Source organism: Cricetulus griseus, chromosome 2 (genome assembly GCF_003668045.3).
Source record: "Cricetulus griseus strain 17A/GY chromosome 2, alternate assembly CriGri-PICRH-1.0, whole genome shotgun sequence".
NCBI classification, from domain to species: Eukaryota; Metazoa; Chordata; class Mammalia; order Rodentia; family Cricetidae; genus Cricetulus; species Cricetulus griseus.
This window is the reverse complement of record NC_048595.1, coordinates 174,087,847-174,111,605: the sequence shown is the minus strand read 5'-3', so window position 1 is coordinate 174,111,605 and position 23,759 is coordinate 174,087,847. Positions and strand designations below refer to the sequence as shown.

General features: G+C 43.0%; 1 protein-coding gene across 2 annotated transcripts in view; it reads left to right on the top strand.

The window, feature by feature from the left end:
- Positions 1-23,759, top strand: part of Nedd4l (NEDD4 like E3 ubiquitin protein ligase) — a 324,233-nt gene that overhangs the window by 276,394 nt on the left and 24,080 nt on the right. For both annotated transcript variants that reach the window (XM_027402751.2, XM_035440119.1), the window contains 8 exons: positions 224-400; positions 2,826-2,900; positions 9,011-9,142; positions 9,610-9,729; positions 10,722-10,919; positions 16,089-16,166; positions 18,263-18,317; positions 23,361-23,419. In XM_027402751.2, the coding sequence (XP_027258552.1) occupies positions 224-400; positions 2,826-2,900; positions 9,011-9,142; positions 9,610-9,729; positions 10,722-10,919; positions 16,089-16,166; positions 18,263-18,317; positions 23,361-23,419 (894 nt within the window). The remainder of the gene's footprint in view (positions 1-223; positions 401-2,825; positions 2,901-9,010; positions 9,143-9,609; positions 9,730-10,721; positions 10,920-16,088; positions 16,167-18,262; positions 18,318-23,360; positions 23,420-23,759) is intronic.

Here is a 23,759-nt window from a genome sequence, read left to right as displayed (position 1 = left end):
TTGACTGCTTATGTCAGCAATTTGCTCTCTCAGCTAAGTTTCCCTGTCTGTTAACTGGGACAGTGGTCCTGTCCCAATTGTGCTTATCCTGAATCTTGTGCCTCATGCTGAGCAGCTGTTGATTACAGTTATGAATGGTTATGAATGTTGTATGTTTTATTGGAGGGAAGACGGGTAAATCCCCAGTTCCTAACACTTACCCCACTGTCTGATTCTTTCAAAGCCTTGGGAGACCATTTCAGAGGAAGTGAACATGGCAGGAGATTCTCTCAGCCTGGCTCTGCCCCCACCTCCTGCCTCCCCTGTGTCTCGGACCAGCCCCCAAGAGCTGTCAGAGGAACTGAGCAGAAGGCTACAGATCACTCCAGACTCCAATGGGGAACAGTTCAGTTCTCTGATCGTAAGTCAAGGTCTTGTTAGAAAGGCTAAGCAGTAGTCAGTCCTTCGTTGTTTCGTTAGGACACTCTTGTATGCAGGCAATAGCCAAGGACAGTGGTTCTCAACCTGGGGGTCACAACCCCTTTGAAGTCAAATGATCTTTTCACAGGGTTTACCTCAGACCATCCTGCATATCATATATTACATTATGGTTCATAACAATATCAAAATTACAGTTATGCAGTAGCAGCAGAAATAATTTTGTGGCTGGCAGTCACCACAACATGAGGAACTGCATTAAATGGCTGCAGCATTAGGAAGGCTGAGAAACACTGGCAGCCCAGGTTCTCCCTGGGTATCCCCTTCCCTAGGAGAGGCATGTCTATATGAAAATTTGCCTTGGCAAGTAAAAATAGTTTTTGATTTAGAAAGAAGTGGACTATCACCAGATCTTTTTCTTGTTCGTAAAAAGTTCAGAGGAACAAGATTCCGTGATTTTTTTTTTAGTTTGTTTATTTATTAATTTTGTAATTTCTAGCTTTGAACTTGAAGGATTTCTTTCCCATGCACAAGGCTCATGAAAGTAATGTCTTTATCAAGAAGTCAGTTGTCCTGTGGAGGAGAATCAGGAGCCCTAAAGCATCCCAGCCAGTCTTCTAAACTCATACTCAACACACCTGTATATTCCATTTCACAAATAAGTAGGGTCAGATGTTTAAGTGGTTATCCCTGGCAAAGCCTCACTAGGAGGTAGAAGGAACCCCAAAACCCAATATATGAACTCCTGAGGAGAGAATGTAGGAAACCATGGCCCTGACATGATGGTGACACTTGAAGTAGGATTCTTGGCCATCAGAGAAATACTTTCTACAAGTTTTCAGGTCAGTGAGAAGGAATGAAACCAGTGACAAGGAACTTTGCAGTTGTTAGTGCAAAACTGCAGGAAAAGCCCATAGACCATTCTTGTGTGTGCAGAGTTAAAACCAAACACACACACCATGTTTCTTGAGCAATTGGATCTAAAGATGTCCTGGAGAAATGATGATAGTCACTACATTGGAAATGGCATTCTCATACGACAGTCACTCCTATGAGCATTCTGAATGTAAATGATAGGAGGGTTACATAAAGCATAAAAGCCACTAAGTACAAAATTAGGAGCCCATCAATTATGGTGTTCTCCTTTTAAAAGAAACTGCTGGCCTCTGCTGCATGAGCTGCAGGGGTTTCCTGTTAATGTGTTTTCACATTAAAATTCTATGGATGTTTTTCAAAAAGAGAAATACCACTGAGATGAAAATTTAGTACTAAATGGATAGAAAAGAGGTTGCGTTATATGAGATATTTGAATCGGTAAAACTGTTGCTATGGGAACAGCATCAGCCACAAAGCCATGTATTTAAAACGTATCAAAGAAGGAATTGCTGAAATTACAGCAGCTATATACCATTTATATAAACCATGTGGGAAAAAAATTTCCTAGTTTTCTATGTTGATGTAAATTAGCATTTGTCACAATTAGAGTAGGGAGTACTTGTATGAAGTGCTTCCAGAGCATGGGCATATCCAAGTGTGATAGCATATCCTTGGGGGACTTCCTCCTATTTTGATGTTCAGAGCCACTCTGTATTCAAGAGAAATGGGTCAAACATTTTGCTCAGTAATGACTCCACACTGCCCACTATGGGAAGGCATGAGTTGTCCCTGTTACCACCACAGAGCTTCCGTTGGCTTTAACTTACTATTTGTTACTTTAAAATATTAAAGGTCACATGTGCTGCAAGCTGTACCCTGGGTAAGCATGATAGTAAGAAACCTGTGGATTCTGTCTGTTACCTTCTAGGATATTCGTTCAGATCCATGAGGCTTCTTTTACCAACATAGAGTTCAAATTAGTGAGAGGAACACTATGTGTGACACGAAAGACTTTGGGTTTGCCTCACACTCTGCTCCACTCATGGTCCTTACAGAAGTTCCACTTGGAAGCTAAATATAAACCCCTGACCTCTCATAGGAAGGAGGGGGTGATGTCTAAGTGCAGATGGCCATGCAGTTCTGCTAGCTCACTGTCAACAGTACTAGTAGCCAATAGAGAGCTATATGTCACTTTTTCTTCCCTCTTTTCCTCTGTCCTTGACACTTGAGTATTTGCCCAGAACTGGCATCCCAGTTAGGGTACAGGACTACTGACCTCTTGTTGCTCCTGAACGGGGACCTTGACATTCCAGTCTCTTTCCCATTCCAGTAGTCTTGGCCTCCTTTTACTTTTAAATCCTGGTCTGCTGGGAAACACTGAGTATTGAGACAGTTCAGCAAGGACTGTTGTCATTGCTCTGAAAGAGACGGTGTCTCGTTATCTCCCGATGTCAAAGAGCAGTGTGTGCAAGTCAGTGAACTGATTCTGAGAATATGCCTTTTAACCCTGCCTGTCTTTCCCTCCCCTGCAGCAGAGAGAGCCCTCATCAAGGCTTCGGTCCTGCAGTGTTACTGACACCGTTGCTGAGCAGGCTCACCTACCACCGGTAATGAACACTCACTTCCAGTCCTCAGCTGGTTTTTCAGCTTTGATTTAAAATCTTCAGGGCTGCTGAGAAAGAGTTTTTCCTGGGCATATCCATTCATCTTACAAAGCAAGATATTCAAAATTTTCTAAGTAAATTGTACAAGCATCTTGACTTTCCAGCCCAGAATCCTAACTGGTAACCAAGCTTCCAAAATGCTAAAAACTTGCTTTGGTTTCTCACTCAAAGGAATGCGTTTCTGACATGCTTATAGGACTGAAACTGTGTAGTCCATTCATTAGCTCTAGTGGTGGTCCTGGTATCTGAATTCTGTAAAAGCATTGGTCAGGAAGAACTCTTCCAGCAAGACAGCCTAATTTTTTCTAAGTTAGAGTGCCTGTGCTAACTACAGTAAAGACAGCTCCATGAATGAAAACATCAGCTGCCATTTGCTCTCTCCTTCCTACAGCTATGATATGTCTGAGCGCACATGGGCATGATAGAGGGGTTTTTTGATTCCAATATATATATAATATCAAATTGGAGAGCAGATGGGCATTGCCTCACAAGAAAGAATTGACCAAAAAAAAATGTGTTTCTTCTTTGGGAGGTGAAAATATTCTATGGTTTTAAATGTTCACTGTAATATTTGACCTTGGCCTTTTATTTGTTTGGATTTTTGTGGGTTTTGTCGGGGTAAGACAGAGTCTTGGTCTGTAGCCCAAGGCCATCCTGGAACTCTAATTAGATACTCCAGGCTAGCCTCAAGCTTGCAACAGGCTCCTGCTTTTCCCTCCTGAGTGCTACATTGCAGGCATGAACCACCATGCCTAATTTTTTTTATTGCTATAAATCCTCCTTAATGTCCTGCTTCATTGTGTATGAACTTGAAGGCAGGCCACAGATTTGAATTTTTTTAAAACATCTTCCTCTCTGTATACATTTTTACCTGACTTCAAATGACATTTTCCGCTTAGGTTTTAGTATCTTATAGTAACAAATGAAGTGATGGTTTGACAACCAAAATAATAAATTCGGTCCACTGCAAAGGCTGGCTAATAACAAGCTAAGGTGGATCCAGTACCGACCTCCCAAAGCAGAACCGTAGACTGTGATGGACGGGTAGGGGCCTTTCTCCCCCTGATGATTCTGTGATTTTCCTGTATAAATTAGTTGCATTCGCTCTCCTCTTCAAAATCAGCATCAATGTTTTTTTTTTGCCACGGAGTCCCTTTGCCTGGAAACCATGACTTCACCTTCTCACCTTGTCCATAAGATGCTGTGCACTCACTGACCACCAGTGGCCTCTCAGAGATTTGCAGACAAAAGAATCTTAGTTTTGAATTGTGGAGAACGGAATATCCCATTTGTAGTGGCTGCTAGTGTCTCCTATCAAGGATGCAGCTCTGTGGGGTGATATGGTGGTACAGAGAGAGTATATGCTCTCCTCTGTTTTGGCTGCTGGTCACTGGTATGTGCTCAGCTTCCTTTGGACAAGGTGGAGATTGGGGATCCTGATCTCATGTCACCTGCCACAGCATCGCCACAGCAGTGATTCCTGATTCACTAAGCAGTGGATGGTTCCCCAAATGCGAGTTACTGATGTACATTATCATTTAACAGCCCAGCACCCCAACTAGGCGAGCGCGGTCATCAACTGTCACGGGTGGTGAGGAATCAACGGTAATGACACAAGTTATGGAACCCTAATGGTGAAAGGCTATGGGGTAGTTTATTATTTTGATTATGGTGAATATGTGCCCTCCCATTTTCAAAGTAAGGTCAGTTTCTATGTGGTCCAGAGACACGTGTGCTTCTTATCTTTAACTTCTCATTTTGGGTCTTCAAAGGTACTAGGTAAAATGAAGTCATTTTGAATCCCGTGCAATTCTAATAGAATGACTGTCAAGGCTGGTTAAGTGTGCCTAATCTGAGCCTTTCGAATATAGTTTTGTCAATGTGTTTGTTCCTTGTTGAGCTTTCTCTTGCTTGCTCCATCACTTGATTCAGCTAGAGAAGCCATAGGAATCATTCAGGCCTGTACGTGTGGGTCCAGATGTGTGAGAGGCTGTACACGCCTCTCTATTTCCCATACCACACTTTTTTCAACAGGGGGCCAGATTTTTCTGTAACTCCATCATAACCAAAAACCTCTCTCTGCTACAAGGAGTTTGACTCACAGGAATGGACATGTGTTTTTATGATTTCCAGGGCAGCGAGCAATTAGCAAGTATCCACTATTGTTGTCATCATTTCCTTATTTTGATTAATAGTATTTAAGCTTCTATGTGACTTCAATTTGGCTAGTTGTTTTCATTGTGTTGTACTTGATCCTTGCAAGCAGGCAGACCTGCATTTGATGCTTTGAGCTTAGATGATTATTTGAAGAACTTTCTTTATTGTTTCACCTTTATTGCACATGCTCTGGCTACTTATTATTGGTGAATGACTTTGCCTACACAATAGCTGATTTACTGAAGGATGTTTAGCATTCAATGTTACACAGAGGAAACTCAAATGGCCATCAGTGCAGTGAGCACAGTAGAAGGTTGCTAAGCCGCTGTGGCCTACTTAATATTCATGTACTGGAGAACCAGGCCCCACCTCCAGCAGAATTTGAAGAAGTCTACATGAGGTAGTTGATTTCCTACTGTGTGCTGGTAGTTACTCTGAAAGTAGTAGGGCTGCAAGGCAGACCATTCCATGGGATGGTTTTGTTTCTTTATACTCATAAGCATCCTCTTAATGTAGCATCCGTTTTTTATGTTTAATTGGATTTGCAACCTGCTTATAACTTTGGAGAGTTGGGATGGCTAATGATAGCAAATGACAGAGCAAACTGAACTGCTATAGTGCCAGGACATCCATATGAAAGAAAACCCATGTGGCTGTGGGATTGTACTTTTCTTGCCCCCTTCTTGTCTGTTTCTCCATCAGTGAACTAAAACATGGGTTGGGTTTGGTCTTTTATTTTTAAAGACTTGGCAATGGTAGTTCCTAAATGATTCTCCCATCCTGATGTTTGAAAGATAAGTTTGAAAGGACCAAGTCCATTTCCCTCCCATCCTCTCCATTTTCTATTCTGTCTCCTAGCATGTTTTTTCCTCTGACCTCCTCTTTGATGCATATGCCAGGCAGAAACTTGTGACATGTCACCTCACTCCTCCCTGGGCCCCCACAAGCATGCTGCAGTCACATGCACTGGCTTCTGTTTTGGTTTGAATTTTTTTGTGTGGGGCACCAGTATGATGTTGCATACATAATGCTCAGCAAACTATTTTTAGCTTATGTTGATTTTTCTTGACTGTGTTAATAATCATTTAGTATTCAGTGATAGAAATACACCCAAGTTTATGCGCCTTTCCCTTGTTGAAGGGCATTCCCACTCCACTATGTTGTGGTAGCCATTCTTCTATGTAAAACTTTTCCTTACACCGTGATGAAGCTCTGATCCTTATCCAAGGCGTCATGGCCCTTTGATTTATGGCAAAAGCCTGTACTCCAGTGTCAGTTTCTTACAGGCCACAGCAGGGCTCTCCCTTTCAAATAGAAAGCAGAAGAGTCCTTTGATCTTCACTGAACAGATTCTAAAAATATCCTGAGATACCACTATGTCAGGGTCTGGGTGAGTCATGGAGAATCTATGATCGTTAGTGTCCATGGGTAGTCAAATTTTCTCAGTGTAAACATAATCTGGTTCTTCATTGTAGTTAGTGAAACTAAAGTGAATGCCAATTTGGGATCATAAAACGCATATTTGGTCTGTGGATGAAAATGGAAATGTTAAGTTCAGCTTATGTTTGGATTGCCTAGCTTGTGTCTTGAGGTGGTATGAAGTACACTGTTACTTGTAGTAGTAAAAGCAGTCTTTTGGCCCCAAGCCTGGGTCTCTTACATTGAGCTGTCTGGAGAAACCGAGTCTTATCATTGCTGGTCATGTGTCCTGGATGATTTGGCCATGTTTTGGTCATAAATGTGATCATCAGCACAAGTTTTTCCACATGCTGATTTAGAGAGGACACTGTCGAGAAATATTTTAATAACAGCGTCTTGCATAGGTGCAACTACATTACCAGTTGCGTGTTCAAGTCCCCGTTGAGAGGAGAATGGTTGTTTTAGACAAATTCAGTGTTCTCTCTGCTGTCCTCCTAGTTTTGTAAACTGACTGGATCTGTACCAGGAACCTGAGTGCAGGAAGTTCTTGCAGCTGACAGTTCAGTTCTGAGATTGTGAAATATCCAAGTCAGTGGCTTCGAAAGTATCTGTTCCAGGAATGACATCACTATTTGTTTAAGTCTTAATGTTTCTAGAAGTGAATTTTCTGAGAACGTATCAAACTGCCTCTCTCCAAAACATAACTCATCAAGAATGGAGAAAAGTAGCAAGTGCTATTTAATAGTCCATGTAGTAAAACAAGTTTTGGTCATATAAGCAATACTGAGTCAAAGTGTAGTTTCCCAAAAGTATTACCTATTTGCTTAGTTGACAGTATATCAGACTTTTGGCCAATCTAGGTGAAGTCATTGGAGGGAGGTAGAGCTTTATTGCTGGTGTCCTCCATTTAGGCTGTGGACCACTTGGTCTGCCTTTCATGGTCATAAGAGCTTTACATCCCTTAGTCGGTGATTGTCTTACTCCTGGATACAGGATGCTGTGTAGTTAGTTGTTCTTGGAATTCCCTTATCCTTTAGGATTTGTCTGGGAAAATGTCAAGGAGATGTTTGCTGCATTTCTTTGCAAGAAGGTTCCTTATTCATACTCTCTCCCTTCCTGATAAACACAGCTTAGAAATAACCATTTAGTGAGCTGCTTCCCAATTAGTTTTCAAGCTAGTTTTTCTGGAGTGTAATGTTCGGCGCAGGAAGCAGACAGAGGAGCCTCTTCAGTTGCAGTCCTTAGTAACTGCAGTATAGGTGTTCCTGCTTCTTCTAGTTTAGGGTCCCAGGTCCAGGAAAGCAGCCCCTGCTGAGGTACCTAAAGGGCTGGTCAGAGAAGACTCCACGGGGAAGGCAGCACTCAGAGCAACAGGGCTTCTGTCCCTCTACCTCCCCGAAGTCTTGGCGGCCCTGGAAGGGACTGGCTTTCTGAGTCCCTCCCCTAGAGCTCTGTTTCTCCAGCACAAATACAGCACTACATGTGCAAGTGTGTTCCTAGTGCTGGCCCTGGACATCCCTTTGCTGTCAGTCATTCAACCATCCTATGTACTCTAATACCCAGGCTATATTTCTCAGGCTGCTTCTTACACAAGCCAAAGTCTCAGGAATTCTTTATATAAAAAGATGAAATTCATGCTAGGTGTGGTTAGCACTGGGGAGGCCGAGGCGGGCTTTCTATGAGTTCAAGGCCAGCTGGTTTACATAGTGAGTCCTAGGCCTGCCAAAGCTACATAGTGAAACCCTTTTAAAAAAAAAAAAAAAAAAAAGATAGAATGTGCACTATCCAATTACACATTCCAAACTGAGCATCACAGATTGGGAAAGATATACTCTATGTCATTATACTGGTATAAACAGAGCCTCTCATATGAGGCCCCATAGACATGATATGGTTCCTTGAGATTATAAAGAAGTGCAAGTCACAGAGAAAAGGCCCTGTGTCCCATTCTGCCCTGGAAGTTTGTGCACACTGGGCCTCAGGGAGAAATATGTACTGAGCATCTGTGGGTAGCCAGCTCTCTAGAAGTGTCTAGAGCATTCCTCTTGTAGGCATAAGAGTTTGGGCAGCTTGAAATTCTCTCTCGAGCTATGTGATGAAGCAATGAACTTCAGCAACTGAACCAGGTTATGGTACATTCTCTTTCTCTGCAGACACCGTAGTGATGATTATATAAGACCCCAGGGTCTAAAAGCCATTCTTGTAAGAATATGGATCCCTTCCATCTGACAGGAGAGTTGAAACTCTTAAAGTCTGTTTCTGACTTCCTGATACTCTTTGTATGTGGGTTGTGGGGGTTTTTGTTGTTGTTGTTTTTGTCTGTCTGTCTGTGTTTTTGTTTTTTTGTTTTTTCCTACACAAACAGCATTAACTTTTCTTGCCCAGAGGAATATAATTTCTAGGTGTGTGTTACTTTATTAAACTGGTCAGAAAACAAATCCTAGTTGTGAAATAATAATGATTTCTTGCACAAACAGCCATCAGTGGCCTATGTACATACCACGCCGGGCCTACCTTCAGGCTGGGAAGAAAGGAAAGATGCTAAGGGACGCACATACTATGTCAATCATAACAATCGAACCACAACTTGGACTCGGCCAATAATGCAGGTATGAAGATCACCATCCAACCCAGGCTCAAGGGCCTTAGCAGCCACGATGTAATGGCCAGCATCCTGCCCTGATGATGTTCATGTCCCAATATGAAGAGCCTGTGTTTAAGGCATGTTCTCACCAAAGACGTGGGTTACTCTCAGTACAGTATTTATTTGCCTGAGGAGCACTTTGGTCCTTGGATACATTTATTTTACTGTGACATGAGCCTATGGCCATAGATAGCTCCCTTCCCCACCCCGACATCCCTCCCCCGCCCCCCCAGGCTAGTTTTTATACTGGCCAGTGATTCATTTTTATTTATCTTCAATGTGTCTCCCCTTCTTTGCCCCATTATTATTAGGTTGCTTTAATAGACCAGACCTCTTATTATGGCTGTTTGTGTTGTTGCTGGGGTTCATGTTCCTGATCACACACAGGGAGATCCTCATACAAAGCTAACTTGTTTTTGCCTCCCAAAATAGCTTGCAGAAGATGGTGCCTCCGGATCAGCCACAAACAGTAACAACCACCTAGTCGAGCCTCAGATCCGCCGGCCTCGTAGCCTCAGCTCGCCAACAGTAACTTTATCTGCCCCGCTGGAGGTGAGAAGGCCGCCTCATCTAACAGGGACCTGTAGCTTCCCTTCATTCTCTCTTCTCTCTAAACTGGACTTCATTTCTCAGGCAGCTCCACACTGAGCAGTCATGTGGCGGTGGTGAAGGCTGCTCTGTGAGACTGCCCTCATGCTTCTGTGTCTTGCCCAGCTAACATTTTGAACTCTCTCATAATCTCCATTCTCATTTGGCTGGCGCCATGCTTGGTGACTGGTGCTCGTCTCTGCCGAACTTGTACCATTCCTGTTGTGTCTGCTCCTTCTTGCCTGTTACCTCACCAGAACTCATAACTCTTCCAAATAGTGATGCTTCTGTTGAGTTTTATACTACAGTTATTGCTTTGTTCATGTTTTCTTTGAATGTAGAGGCTTCCATTGTGTGGGTACATGTTTCTAATGTGTATTTTCATCTCTTAAGTCATTGCTGGACATCTGCTTATGCGCTCTCCTGGTTGTGTTTTAGTGGCAGCCCTGAACCTCACAAATGGCAGAGACTCAGAAAAGCTAGGGAGTCAATGAGTAAATTAAAGTGCCCTGAGGCAAGCTCCTATGCAATGGGAGTGGATGAGAGCACTTCTAGACTGGTGGGAATGTAGGGTAACAAATGTCATTCCAGGTGACTGCCTCTACCGATGGAGGTCTCCTTCTGGACTCTAAAACCTGTCAGTGTGTTCATTACATGACGGGCTCTTTGAGAACAGAAGCCCATCTTGCTCACTCTGAAATCTCCACCCATAAAAATGGTATTTTTGGCTGGCATGATTGGCAAAGAATTGTGACTATTCATCCTTGATACTGTTGCATATCTAACAGATAGAAAGATGCATGGTTAGGTTGGTTTGAAAATAAATGGAGAAATGGGATTTGGGGGAGCCTCTCCCTCAATGGTCTCTGAGGAAGAGTTTCTGCGGCACTAGCTGCATTGTGACGTGTTGGACTGGCACGTGGTGAAGAGTTCTAACACTCATTATTGTCCCTTAGGGCGCCAAGGACTCACCCATACGCCGCGCTGTGAAAGATACCCTTTCCAACCCACAGTCCCCTCAGCCATCACCTTACAACTCCCCCAAACCACAACACAAAGTCACACAGAGCTTCCTGCCACCAGGCTGGGAGATGAGGATAGCTCCAAACGGCCGACCCTTCTTCATTGACCATAACACAAAGACTACAACGTGGGTAAGGCTGCTGCTTTTATTTGGCTCCGTTTTCACCGTGAGCTCCAGTTCATTGCTTTCCTTTCTGACTTGGTACTCGTGGTCCTTGTAGAGGAGTTTCGTCACCAACTCTGAAGCAAGTGTCCTAATGGGCTGCTGGGCGCTGTGGCTATAGACAGATGCTAGCCACTGGGATACTGTACCAGCTTGGCAGTTCTGGAAAACGCTGATTTTAATAATAATTTGTTCCATTTGGGAGGGTGGGCAAAGGTGGCATTCACATTGCTAGTCTTTTGGCTTCATTGTATCACATCTCATACTCTTAGTAATTGTATTAAGAATTAGATAACGTTTGAAACTAAGGTTTTCCCCATCTCTTTTTGCCATACACGTGCTTACAAGAGGAGTCATTTTCATTCTAGTGTTCATTTCAGATCAGCACTTTATATTTCTGTGATACATTTTCTTTCCTTTCTTCATGGATTAAAAGAGTGCCTGTATGACTTGGTTCAAACCTGACTGTTCTTCCCAGTGAATGTTTTGACAAAACTGATTTTTCTTGCCATGCTGATTGATCTTTCGTGTGTTCTGAAATTCCATGTGTGAAAGAGCCTGTGCATTGGGAGAAGTGAGATGAAGCCAAGGTATCCCTCGGTCAACTCTTTGTTTCTTCAGCCTAGTTGGAGGTAGCCTTTTTAAGGCAGCGTAGAGAACTTTCAAAAGTCAGTGTTCATCTATTGCATGGTCCCTACCCTTGTAATTCAGCTGAACTGGCTTCTCTTGTTTGCAGTTGGTTTTGATGCAGCAGGAACTTCTTTTTTTTTTTTTTTTTTCTGCCTGTATAATCTGATTGTGTAGCAAAAGCTCAAGGATTAAGGTTGCCCTTCCTGCTTTTGTTCTTGCTCGGAACTGATACAAGTTTTTCCCTGGGTCACTCTTCTGTCTTGGATCAACTGTGCACATGCACCTTCAATTCCCATTTCTGATGGTGGTGACTGCCCAGTTGATGGGACAGCGGCATTATGTTAAGGAAAGGCTTCACCCAAGGTAACCCTGGCTATCATTTACGCTCAGTCTGTGGTGTAATGTTAATTCAATCCCTTGAGAATCAGTCTAGAGGGCAGTGTGCTCCCTGATGTTCTGTGGACAGAGGTGCAGTGTGTCCCCACAGGGGCATTCTTGGCCACTGCTGTAGGCCTGTGCTTTCCTCTGTGGGATGTTTAACATCCTTGGCTTCCATCACTGAATGCTCATGGCTCCCATCACCCTCCTGATATACTGATGATCAGAAACTCACCCAAATTTCCAATCACCCCACAGTGAGAACTGTTCTCAGGGCCCTTCCCTGATTTGCAAAAGAGGAATTTACTTACCTGCCAAGAGCCTTGCCAGTGAGATCTGATGGCATTCATTTGGTAAACTGATAACTACTTCTGAGGCATAGAATGACATGGAGGTTTGTTTGACTCACCTTTGAGTCGGAAGATAGTATTACAGCCTGTGGGCTGAGAAGAAGAGAGCAGCTTTTTGGAAAATAGAACTGTGGAGATTGGTTTGGGTTTTTTTTTTTTCTTAATTTTTATTATTTTTTGTCATTGACACAGAACCTCCACTGTCCTTCTGGTGTTCCCATATTCTGTGGCACTACTGGAGTTCCAAAGCCTTAGCCAGAAAGTGGAGCTCCAGCGATAGAGGATAAATATCATAAAAGTCAGAGGATTAGTGAATGGAGCCACTGTGGCTTGCCAACATAAGCTATGATTTTAGTAATGTGAACTAGCTTAGTCATAACCTTTTCACGGCCTTTCACGCCCCAACTGCATTAAGTGCGGCTGGGCAGGTTTCATTTTAAATAGCACCAGCTTTATTTATCCCTGGCACTGGTGCCAAATGAAACCTGCTTTTAATTACCAGTTGTCTCTCTTTTAGGGGGGGGGGTTGGGGCAGTTTTCTCTGTGGCTTTGGAGCCTGTCCTGGGACTCACTCTCTAGTCAGGATGGCCTCGAACTCACAGAGATCCACCTGCCTCTGCCTCCCGAGTGCTGGGATTAAAGGCGTGCGCCACCAATGCCCGGCACCCGTTGTATCTTTTTACCCAGAATCTTACTACTGACTGATTTGTTCACTTGAACATTTAATTAATTAAAGCATTGCATTGCTGCCGCCGTTGAAAGGTCTGAGGCAACAACTGGAAAACCCTCATTACCTCCCTTCCTCAGCAGGTAGATGTGCTAACCCAGCCGTGTTACCTCATCCAGACAAAGACGCCCACCCATACAGCATTCTCATCCTGAAAAACAGATTCAGAAGTGCACGTCCGTCTTGACAAAGGGTGGAGGAAGGCGGGAACAGAAAAGACACTTTTCTGAATTCAGGCATGTTCGCAGTAGGCATTTTGAGGCTCAGTGGCCAGGTAGCACACTCTTCTTGGGTCTGAGAGCTGTAACAGAAAAGGGAAAAACAACTGATAGGACAAACTGGGAACAGTAAAAATACCACTTCTCCCCCCTTCATCCTGTGGGTTCTTGAACTTCACTGGAAGCATGAGAAGACTCAGGCCAGTGTCCCCTTTCTATACACACAGAGAGCGTAAGTCCATTCAGAGCATATCTACAGTGCACAGCCTTTATATATACAGGTGATAAAAGCCGTGTGACAGCAGTCTAACTGGAATTAAACCTGACCATGTTTTTAAAAAATAGTAATAACAGATGGCTTTGGCCTCACCAGCGGCAGTGCATGCTGGGAGCCACTAGAGACCTCAGTCTTCTCATCCCCCCATACATACACCCCTTGTTAAGGAAGCAGCTAACAGCATGTGTGTTAGTATATTGATGCCTTTCACAGAACAATACATCAACCTCTTTACAGCAAACTTTATGCTTTATGTTAAATTAGAGCTAGCTACCCAAGTTTACACTAACAGAACTGACTATAGCCTAGGCATGACTGCTGCGAATAAAGGAAAAAGGCACACTTAGGATTGTTTTTAAACCAATTTCTATGCCTGTATTTATGTATTTTTTTAATCAGGATGACTGCCTCCCTCCCTCTCTCTCGCTCTCTCTCTCTCTCTCTCTCTCTGTCCCTCCTTCCCTCCCTCCCTCCCCCCCTCTCTCTTTCTCTCTCTCCTACCCAAAGGAAATAGAGGAATAGCCAAGTGTGTTCTATATACTTGACTACTATCTATTCTTGTCATTGAAGACCTTATTAGTAACCCATCTTACCTTTATTTCAGTATTGTTCCTAAGTGCTGTCAGACCTTAGCTGCCATGTCACTTGTCCATCAACTACAGAAACACATACCTCCTTGAGTTGTCCAAGGGACAGTGGCTTCGGCAGTTAATGCCATGTATCCCTTACAGATGGACTACTAGCAGCTGCAGCCATTATTTTGATTGCTGCTATTACAATAAAATATGAGTCCTTGGCCTGGGGCCTGCCCATGCTCTGAAGTCTGGTTTCCATACAAAGCCACTTTAGCAGACCTGCATAGCTGAGCTTGTTTAATGCTCTTGCTCCTTTCCCTCCCCCAGGAGCTGATACTTTCCACTAATCTGTATCTTTTTTCTTCTCTGCATCACCTGTCTGTGGCCAGCAGAGTCAATCATCTTGTACAGTTGACTTCACTCCCTGACTGCCCTTTCCTGCTAAAGTACCCAGGATCCCCACCTCCTAATAGCCATCCTAGGCTTTCTGTAAACCTGACTTGGTCATTGACTACTTGGGGTCTCAAGCATACATGGCAGGTGTCCCAGCCCAGAATTAACACTAAGTGAGTAGACATTGTGGAGTTCATTTAAGTCTACTGTCCAGCTAACCAACCCCAAGTGATCATCAGCTTCTTAGCCTCTCTAAATCCTAAATGTTGGCACAATTCTCTGTGCCACAGGGGGCTGCAAGGAATACTGGAAATGCTACATCTTAGTCTTTTAAAAGATGCATTGGCTTCAGGGTCAACATCCGTCACGAAATGCTATGATGATTTATGTCTTCAATTAAAATCTCCTCTGGCTTTCAGAAAACAAGGCTGCCTGTGCTGTTTGTGCTCCTCTTTATTCTTGCCATTTCCAAAAACCTCTCACTTTGTTATAATCCATTGTGCTTGGCTTTCACTGTTGATTCAGGAAAATTGATGAAGCAGTAAACCTTTTGGTAATTTGACTGGCAGCTCAGCCTTCGTTTACTTTGATGAGATGGAGCTAGTGTCAAATGCCTCAGTGGTTTGCTTTTTACCTTGGGTTGATGGTATTATTGTTCTGGTTGACTGAGTATCATTCTGAGTTTTATGTTTTCTGATCTTTGGAATTTAAAAGCTGTGGATTGTCTAAGGCCCATCACATTTTAATTGGCTCTATGTAAGTGAGAGGCAACTCCGAACTGTGGCAAGTCAGACTGCTCTCCTCATCTTAAGAAACAGAGATGAGGGATATGGCAAGACTAGATGTCTATTTTTTGGAAACCATAAACCATGACCCAAGATGCCAGAGTATATATTTCTCTGTCATTGATTTTTCCACTGGTCTCTTAAGAAAATATTCATTTTTTAACTTTCTTTTTAAAGGTTTATTATTTTTTTATGTATACAGTGTTCTGGCATGTAGATGGTTGTGAGCCACCATGTGGGCTCTGAGAATTGAACTCAGGACCTGCAAGAGCAGCCAGTGCTCTTTACCTCTGAGCCATCTCTCCAGTCCAAGAAAATATTTTTAAGGAAAAATTTTTATCAAGTTTTATGTTAAGACATGAATAAGAACCTAATGATCAGAACTCCATCAGGAGTCCCATTCAAGTTGCCTGCTACCACATATACGGTTTCGTATGATGAAGCAGGCTGTCTCTGGAATAGCACATGGACTATCTGCTTAGACAGATTCGGAAAGATTTGGGGACATCCCAGTTCTAAGGAATGCTGTTCTCAAAGGGTCAGTATTTAGAGGGTGTAAACAGTCACCCCATCTCCCTCTCTGGAGAACATCCATGCTTCCTCCTTTATGGTTGTCTTCCCCCCTGAACCTTCTTTAAGTCCTGGGGAAGCAGTTAACCACTCGAAGTGTTTGTTCTTTCCTGAGACATGGCAGCCAAGCTTCCTCTAGCAAGCAGAAGGCTGGGATCCCTCACTGGTGCATGGAACATGGAGGAAGGAAGGGTGCCCCTCTTAACAGCTACCATGTACGTTTTTTTCCTGCAGGAAGATCCACGGCTGAAATTTCCAGTACACATGCGGTCAAAAGCATCTTTGAACCCCAATGACCTGGGCCCTCTTCCTGTGAGTATGCCCCCAGAGACATGAAGTGGTCTAGAAATGTCTGCTTACCTTCTCAGTATTCATGGAGAGGCCTGTGGGTCCGGGTTCTCTGGGTCCATTGGTTGGTATTCCTTAGAAAGGCTAGATATTAGGGTGGTTTGAAAGGCACATTATAGTGTATGCAATACCAGGACTTGTAAAAGAAGGCTTTTAATTACTAGCCCTTAGTGGAAGTTAGTTTTTGATCTAGGACATGTGCAAGAGGTGTACACTGCAGGTACCAATTTAGGCAGCATGCATTTCGTTTGTAACTTAGCAACTACTGGCTCCAGCCATACTGTTAAGTCATAGGAACAAAACCCATGAAAATACTGTGGAAAGCACAAATAACCATAGGAAGTTTCTCTAAGTCATTTAACCTGTAGATTTTTTTAAGTGTTTTTTTTTTACCCCCCTTTGTTTTGTATTCTTTATAAACCTGGGGTGGTGCCTTTTTTTGAGTTTGGGAGCATGATATAATTTGGTCTGTACTGAGTTTGGGATGAAACTTTTACAGTTTGCCTTTTTCCCACAGTGCAACCTTCTTAAAAAATGCTGAAGGTGCAGAGACAGGGTTGGTTGGGTTTGGCTTTGATTGGGAGTTCTAGTTGTTTTGTAGTTTGGTTTTTGTTTTGGGGGTTGGTGGGTTTTTTGTTTTTGGTTTTTTATTGTTTTGTTTGTTTGCTTGAAAAGCTAGACTTGGCCATATGCACACCTGTAGCCCCTGGTACTATAGAGAGCAGACTGGAGGCTCACTGGGGCTTGCCAGCTACTAGGCTAGCCCCAGGCTCAGAAAAATCCTTCTCAAATGAATAAGGCGGAGTATGAACAGGACACCCAGTGTCTTCCTCAGACTTCCACATACATGGGCACACACACCTGCAAACACATGTGCACATATAATACACACACACACACACACACACACACACACACACACACACACACACACACACACACACACGAAACCACCACCACCCCAGAAAAGAAAGTTTGTGGTCTGAACCTTTTCTGTTTCTGAGTCAGGTAAGGCATGCTGACCTTATCTTAAAAAGTACCCAAATGTTGAGGCTGTGACTCAGCGGGTAAAGCACTTGCTTATGACAGGGTGAGGACTGGAGTTGAGATCCCCAGAGCCCACATCAAAGCCCCACAGGTGGGCATGGCATCCTTCCTGTAAGCCTGGCATGTGAGGAGGCAGAAACTCAATCCCCAGAACAATCTGGCTAGCCGACCAGCCAAAAGGAAACCTCCAGGCTTTCCCAGACACCCTTCCTTGTTAGGGTAGAGGGCCATCAGGGAAGGCCGCAGACATCAACTTCAGACCCCCACACAGACCCGTTCCCACACTTGTGTGCATGCACCTTCCTATATGTATACCCAGATACAGAAGCAGAGGCAGGGAGGGAAAGCTGGTCAGTTGCCCAAAGCTTTTAGTTCTTCCATTTAAATGGTGAGAGTTCTCAGTACTGGGTGACTCAGCCACTTAATAAAGAATAAAGCCACTGTGTGCTGCATGTTTATATGAGCCCTCCTCCTCCTTCCCTGAAGTACACAGTAGGTGTTTTAACTAAATGAACTCTCCATGCTGGTCTCTTTTTAAAATATATCTTAGATTTTATTTATTTTTTATGTGTCTTACTGTTTTGACTGAATGTGTGTATATACACTGTATGTATGTCTGGTGCCCAAAAAAGTCAGAAGAAAGCATCAGCTTCACTGGAACTAGAATCATGGATGGTTTTGAGGCTGCTGGGAAACAAAATCAAATCCTCTGCAAAGCATCAAGTGCTTGTAATGTCTGAGCCGTCTCTCCAGCCCCCACACTGAATTCTTGAACAGTTGACTGGGGTTCCCACATAGCACTATTTCTGGCTGATCATATGCTGAAAGCTTGCAAGACACTTGATTTGGTGTAACTTGTTACCTGTGCTCCCAAGTTAGCATCATTTGACATATTCTAGATGTCCCTAGCAAAGAAGAGTAAAGAAGGGTCCTGGAGTCTTTAGTGTCACCTTAGGGTTGGGAACCACTAACCGATGTCTCTGTTCTCTCCCCCTCCTTTTCCTGGATGCTAGCCTGGTTGGGAAGAAAGGATCCACTTGGATGGCCGAACTTTTTACATTGACCATAGTAAGTAGACCCCGCTGTGCTCACAGATGTGACAAGATACTAAAGCAGGGAGGGTAGCACAAACATGATGGTGAAGCTTTGTCGTTTTACTCCCTGTCCAGGCAGCCAGGTGTTATGTGGAGAGAGTGATACCAGAGAATCAGTGCCCTCATACGGTACTGTGCCTTCCCTCTGAGTTTGCTTCCAAGTAGCCCATTGAGCTTTCACCCAACCTGATCTTGTGACCTATTAACTTTTTTTTTAATTAAAAAAATGTTGACAGTCCCTTGATATTTGCGCTTTTAATAAATACACTCTGGAAATAGAAAATAAGATTAGAAGTAATGATTTAGTTTTAAACAAATCCACGTGAGCAGTGTTTTCAGCTGTGTATGCTTTCAAAACACCGCCTTGGGAGATGCCCATTCTGACCTTATTTTCTATCATAGCATGTTTCCTTACACCCAGCACACTAATGATATATGTAGCTGTTTTCCTGAAACTGTAGCATATTTGCTGAAGATATTTGCTTTAGCACCTATGAATATATGTGTGGTTTCTCATTTCATCTAAAAGTTAAACTAATGAATGTTTGCTTTTAGCCGGGGAATTGGTTTTGGAGGGCTGGAGCGATGGGGTTTCCTTTTTGAGATAGTTTGTTCTTTTGGGGATTATATTCTTATAGCCCTAAAACTCCTAAAGAAAGAAAGGGAGAAAAAAAAATGATAAAAGAAGGCTTCAAACAAAGCTCAAATCTGTGTGAAGTCAGTAGTATTTTGTTCTGTTTCATTTAGTTTGTAAGCAGGAAGCAAGCACCAGGTCTCAGGTTTTGATAATCAAAGTATGTTAGTCAGCCTTTTGTTGACTATCCCCAGGCAATGGTCATATACAGGCTGGTGGCCATCTTTGGGGGGGGGGGGTAAGTTCCTCTGAGGTCACTGGGGGACCTAGTGTACTCCAAGTACTTGCTTTCAGATATGAGGGTTAGTGGGTTTGAAGTCAGTGAAAAGGCCCAGCCAAAACTCAGAATTAGGGGGCTGGGCCACCCTTGGACTTAAATCAGATTATTTCAAGATATAGAAACTTTGGTTTTTGTCTTTGATCAGAAAAAAAATACTGAATTATGCACTTTCCAACATCATACTGTGAGCATACGGTTGTCAACAAACACTTTTAATGTGTGTGCATGCATTACTTTCCCCCAGAATAATATTTATTTTAAATTCCGGGAATTTTCTAAAACTGGGCATAGATTACACTCTTAGTGCCACTAGAAACAGTTCTCCGAAATTTGCCAACCTTTGCCCTGTGGACAACCATAAAGGGATACTTGGCAATGAAACCATTCTTCTGCCTCTCCTTCAAAATCGAATCAAGTACGAAATCCCTGTCTTTTTCAAAGGCTTCCTCAGGTCAGTTGGGTAGCCCTAGGACAGCTTTAATCACCTGATGCATAAGATTTAGGAATTTCCTTACATTTGTTACCTTTAGGGTGAGTCTCTCTTTCCAAACAGTTAGTTGGCAAAATCCACCCTCTCCCTTTGTCCTCATCATGTCCACAGGTCTGGAATGAGGCTCCACTCCAGGCATCATGGGTATTTACTACATTAACTTTGTTTGTTGACTTGAGGCAGATGAAGAAGCACAAGTGATCAAGTTTGGACATCTTGATTCCCTTGGTGGATATTTATTGATGAGCTCCTTCTGTGTAAAATGTCAGGGGAATATCTAGAATGAAATCTCTAGGGGTAAATGTTTTTCTCACAGACCTGATGTGTCTAGAAGCTGAGTCATTGGCAGTTGTATCTCAAATACAAAAGTTAAAAGAGATATTCTTGCTACAATTACTAAACCTACAAGCAGTAGCAACAGGGGCTGAGTTTCTCATCCTTTGCTTCCTTCTTGGCATTTTGTTTGCATTGCATGTCTCAAAGGTAAAAGGAATGTTTTGATTCAGAAGTTCTTTTTTGAAAACACTGGCTAACTGTCCACCACTCATTCACCTATTGGAAGTAAGCACTTCACTGCCAATTCATCCTGTAGCCCCAGGAAGGTGTGTGTGGCTCTAAGCACTCACACCATTTGTAAAGGACATCGTTTTTCACTATTGGCTTCATTAAGTCATTACAAAGTTAATGGTGGATTTTGCTAGGTAACTATGTGGAAAGAGAGACTTCATCCTGAAGTCTCCTAAATCTTATCCAGCAGATGATTAAAGCTGTTTGGGGGAGTACCCAGTGAAGCTGTTCAATGGTGGGTCACACTCGGGAGTGAAGAGGAATTGTGGGATTGGATACCATATGACCCCTGATCTCAAGGGCCATGTCCAGTAGACAGTACCAGTAGGTGTCTTACATATTATGTTGGAAGACGAACCTGTTATCTGGGTGTTCAAGCTTCATGGTGGCTGAAGATAGCTTTGTGAGGTGTGTTCTCTTACAGTAGAAATCAATTTTAGAATAAACCAGATATGTCTAGCAGCTCCCACACTGGGAATGGGGACTGCCCCATGGGCCCTGTCTCTCAAAACCCTAAAGTTTTGGTCATGGATTGTTTGTATGCATATAGACTGTAATTGATCATATTATACCATCCCCAAGAGCAGTGGTTCTCAACCTGTGGGTCATAACCCCCACAGGGGTCACATATCAGATATCCTACATATCAGGCACTTACATTGTGATTCATTCATAACAGTAGCGAAATTATAGTTATGAAGTAGCAACAAAAAAAAATGTTATGCTTGGGAGTCACCACAGTGTGAGGAACTGTATTAAAGGGTTGCAGCATTAGGAAGGTTGAGAACCGTGGCTTAAGAGAATGCAATCCTATTCTACCTGGTTAGCATGTGAAGGAGGCTGGCATGGCACCCAAGTATCTGACTGGTGTGAGGACTCAGATTCACTCTGCAAACAATGGGAGCTTCGACGGTCTTTCCCGGAGTCTAGTGGTCAGATATATTCTTGAGAGTAAACTTTGGGTAGACCTGTGGAGGAAATCTTGAATAATTAGGCCATGGCACTGGAAGTCTAGGGCATAGAATAGTCCAGGAAGCAGATGCAAGAAGAGACGTGATGACAGTTTGATGATCACCAAGGACAGGCAAGGACATGGGCAGATTGCAGATTTTATAATCAATGGATTATGACACAGCTTTTGTTGGTCAGGCTTTTGAGGCTGTGACAGATACCTGGCACAGGCAGTTTGGAGAAGGAAGAATTTATTTGAGCTCACAGTTCCAGAGGTCTGGGTAGTCCTTTGCTCTGTTGATTCTGTGCCATCATGGTGGTAGAAAAATATGACAGAGGCTATTCATCATGGCAGACAGGGAGAGAATGACAGATGGACTGATGGCATTCTCATTTCTCCCCTTTTAATCCTCCCTAGCACCCATCTTGCAGGATAGTGCTCCCCACATTCAGGCAGCTCTGCCCCCCACTCTCTGGAAAAGCCCTCACAGACATGCCCAGAGGTTGGTTTCACTAATCTCATTTCAGTCAAATCAGCCTTCCGGATTAATCCTCAGGCTGCTGACTGGAGTGTTGGGTTACATGGGGTGTTCCATGGTATTGGTAACCACCTGCTCAGGAATCTAAGGGAACCCCGTGCAGGTGTAGGTAGTCTGGTCAGAAGATTTGGAAGTCCTCGTGTGTTGGGAGTGGTTGGTTTATCTTCTGTTTTGATGACAAACATCCAGTCAGCACAGATATTACCCACGCTGCTATGTAAAAGCACCGTACTATCCAGCTGTATCCAGCTATAACCCGCTGTATTCTGTGACCTCTATTTGATTGGATTGGATTTTCCATCTCATTGGCAGCTTTTACTTTCCAAAGTCTTTCCTATTTTAGAAATTAGACAACACAAAATATCACCTGAATCATCCGTGTTCCCTGAAGCAGTTGGGCTTTTCATTCATCAACTTTTCTACCAAGCCAAAATAAATAAGTGAATAAGTACTGTAGATGTATAGTCTTGGGACTTTTTTTGTTTTGTTTTGTTTTTTAAAGTGGACCACTTTTATCAGTACACAGATAGATAATGGGTTTCATCATGACATTTGCATACATATGTTAACATCTACTTTAATTTTAATCTGGATCATTTTTGTTAACAATACCTCTGCTTTCATGAAGGTAACAATATCAGGGCATCAGGGTTTAAAAATTAGCTGAGGTGCCTGTTAAACTGGAGTCCATGAGTTACCATCAGCTCACTAGCAGGCTAAGAATGAGCAGGGTGAGTTTTCAGAGAAATAATCCCCTCTGTTTTTATTGAGTTCCCCAGACCTTCACCTGGTGCCGTACACACAGGCCTCTCTGAAGCCTTTTAATCATGCACAGGTGAAACCCCACACAACCGAGGCAGCTGTTCTTTGTCACCAGCTGGGCAAGTGCCACCACCTGGGCAAGCGAAGCTGTAGCTGGTGAAAAGCAGTTTTGTTCACCCACTGTCTTGGAAGAAAGGAAACTGCCTCTGCCCAGTCAGGTTGCAAGGGAACCTGTTCTCTGGAATCTTGTCAGCTGTGTCTAATTTGTGTGTGTGTGTGTGTGTGTGTGTGTGTGTGTGTGTGTGTGTGTGTGTGAGACCACCTCACTGCTTCAGTTATGTGCGCCCATGAGAGGTGCACAGGGTGGATTATATATTCAATGTAGAATCCCTACTAGAAAGCAGTTTTTTTTTCAACATCATGAGCAAATTTTAAAAAGTATTTGAAATGAGGGGGGAAATATGTGTATGTGTGTTAAACTCTGAGGGAACTAAAACTTCTTATGCCATTTAGAAATCAAGTTATAAATCCTTGTGAGTAAAGGGGTTTATAATTGCAGATTTACCAGATTGCTCGCCAAAAACTGCAAAGAAATGGTTTTACTTTGTTGTGCATTTTTAACTAATCATATATATGTTTGCCATGTACAGCAGAGTTACCTTCTAACCCAAAATACTAAATTCTCCCTGGGGTCAAGCCTGAGGGGCTGGATGGACTTTGGAGGAGATTCTTTCTGAAACATTCTGTATACAAGAGGAATTAGAGCTAATGCACTGTGTTTTTAATGTTTTCAGATAGCAAAATCACTCAGTGGGAAGATCCAAGACTACAGAACCCAGCCATCACTGGTCCGGTCAGTATTCTCAAATCCCTCCCCTTCATATGGCTGCTTATAACACACCCTTCTTGTGTATTGCTTATTACTGTGATGTCAAGAGACTAGTGGAATTTTGTAGTTTTAAGATTATCCTGTCTCTTCAGTGAGTTCTCCAGATGGAGTCCAGCTGTGTGGGCCTTCACTTTAGACTGGGATTACAAAGGAACAGAAAATGGTGTGATAATAATAGCAGACTGAAACTCTTTCTCTCTAAAAGAATGGTTCAATGCATAATTGGGATTTTCTCCTTAAAAAAAAAAAAAACAGCAAAGCAGAGTTTGGTTGAAGATATTTTAATATAGCCTTAAGCATGAGA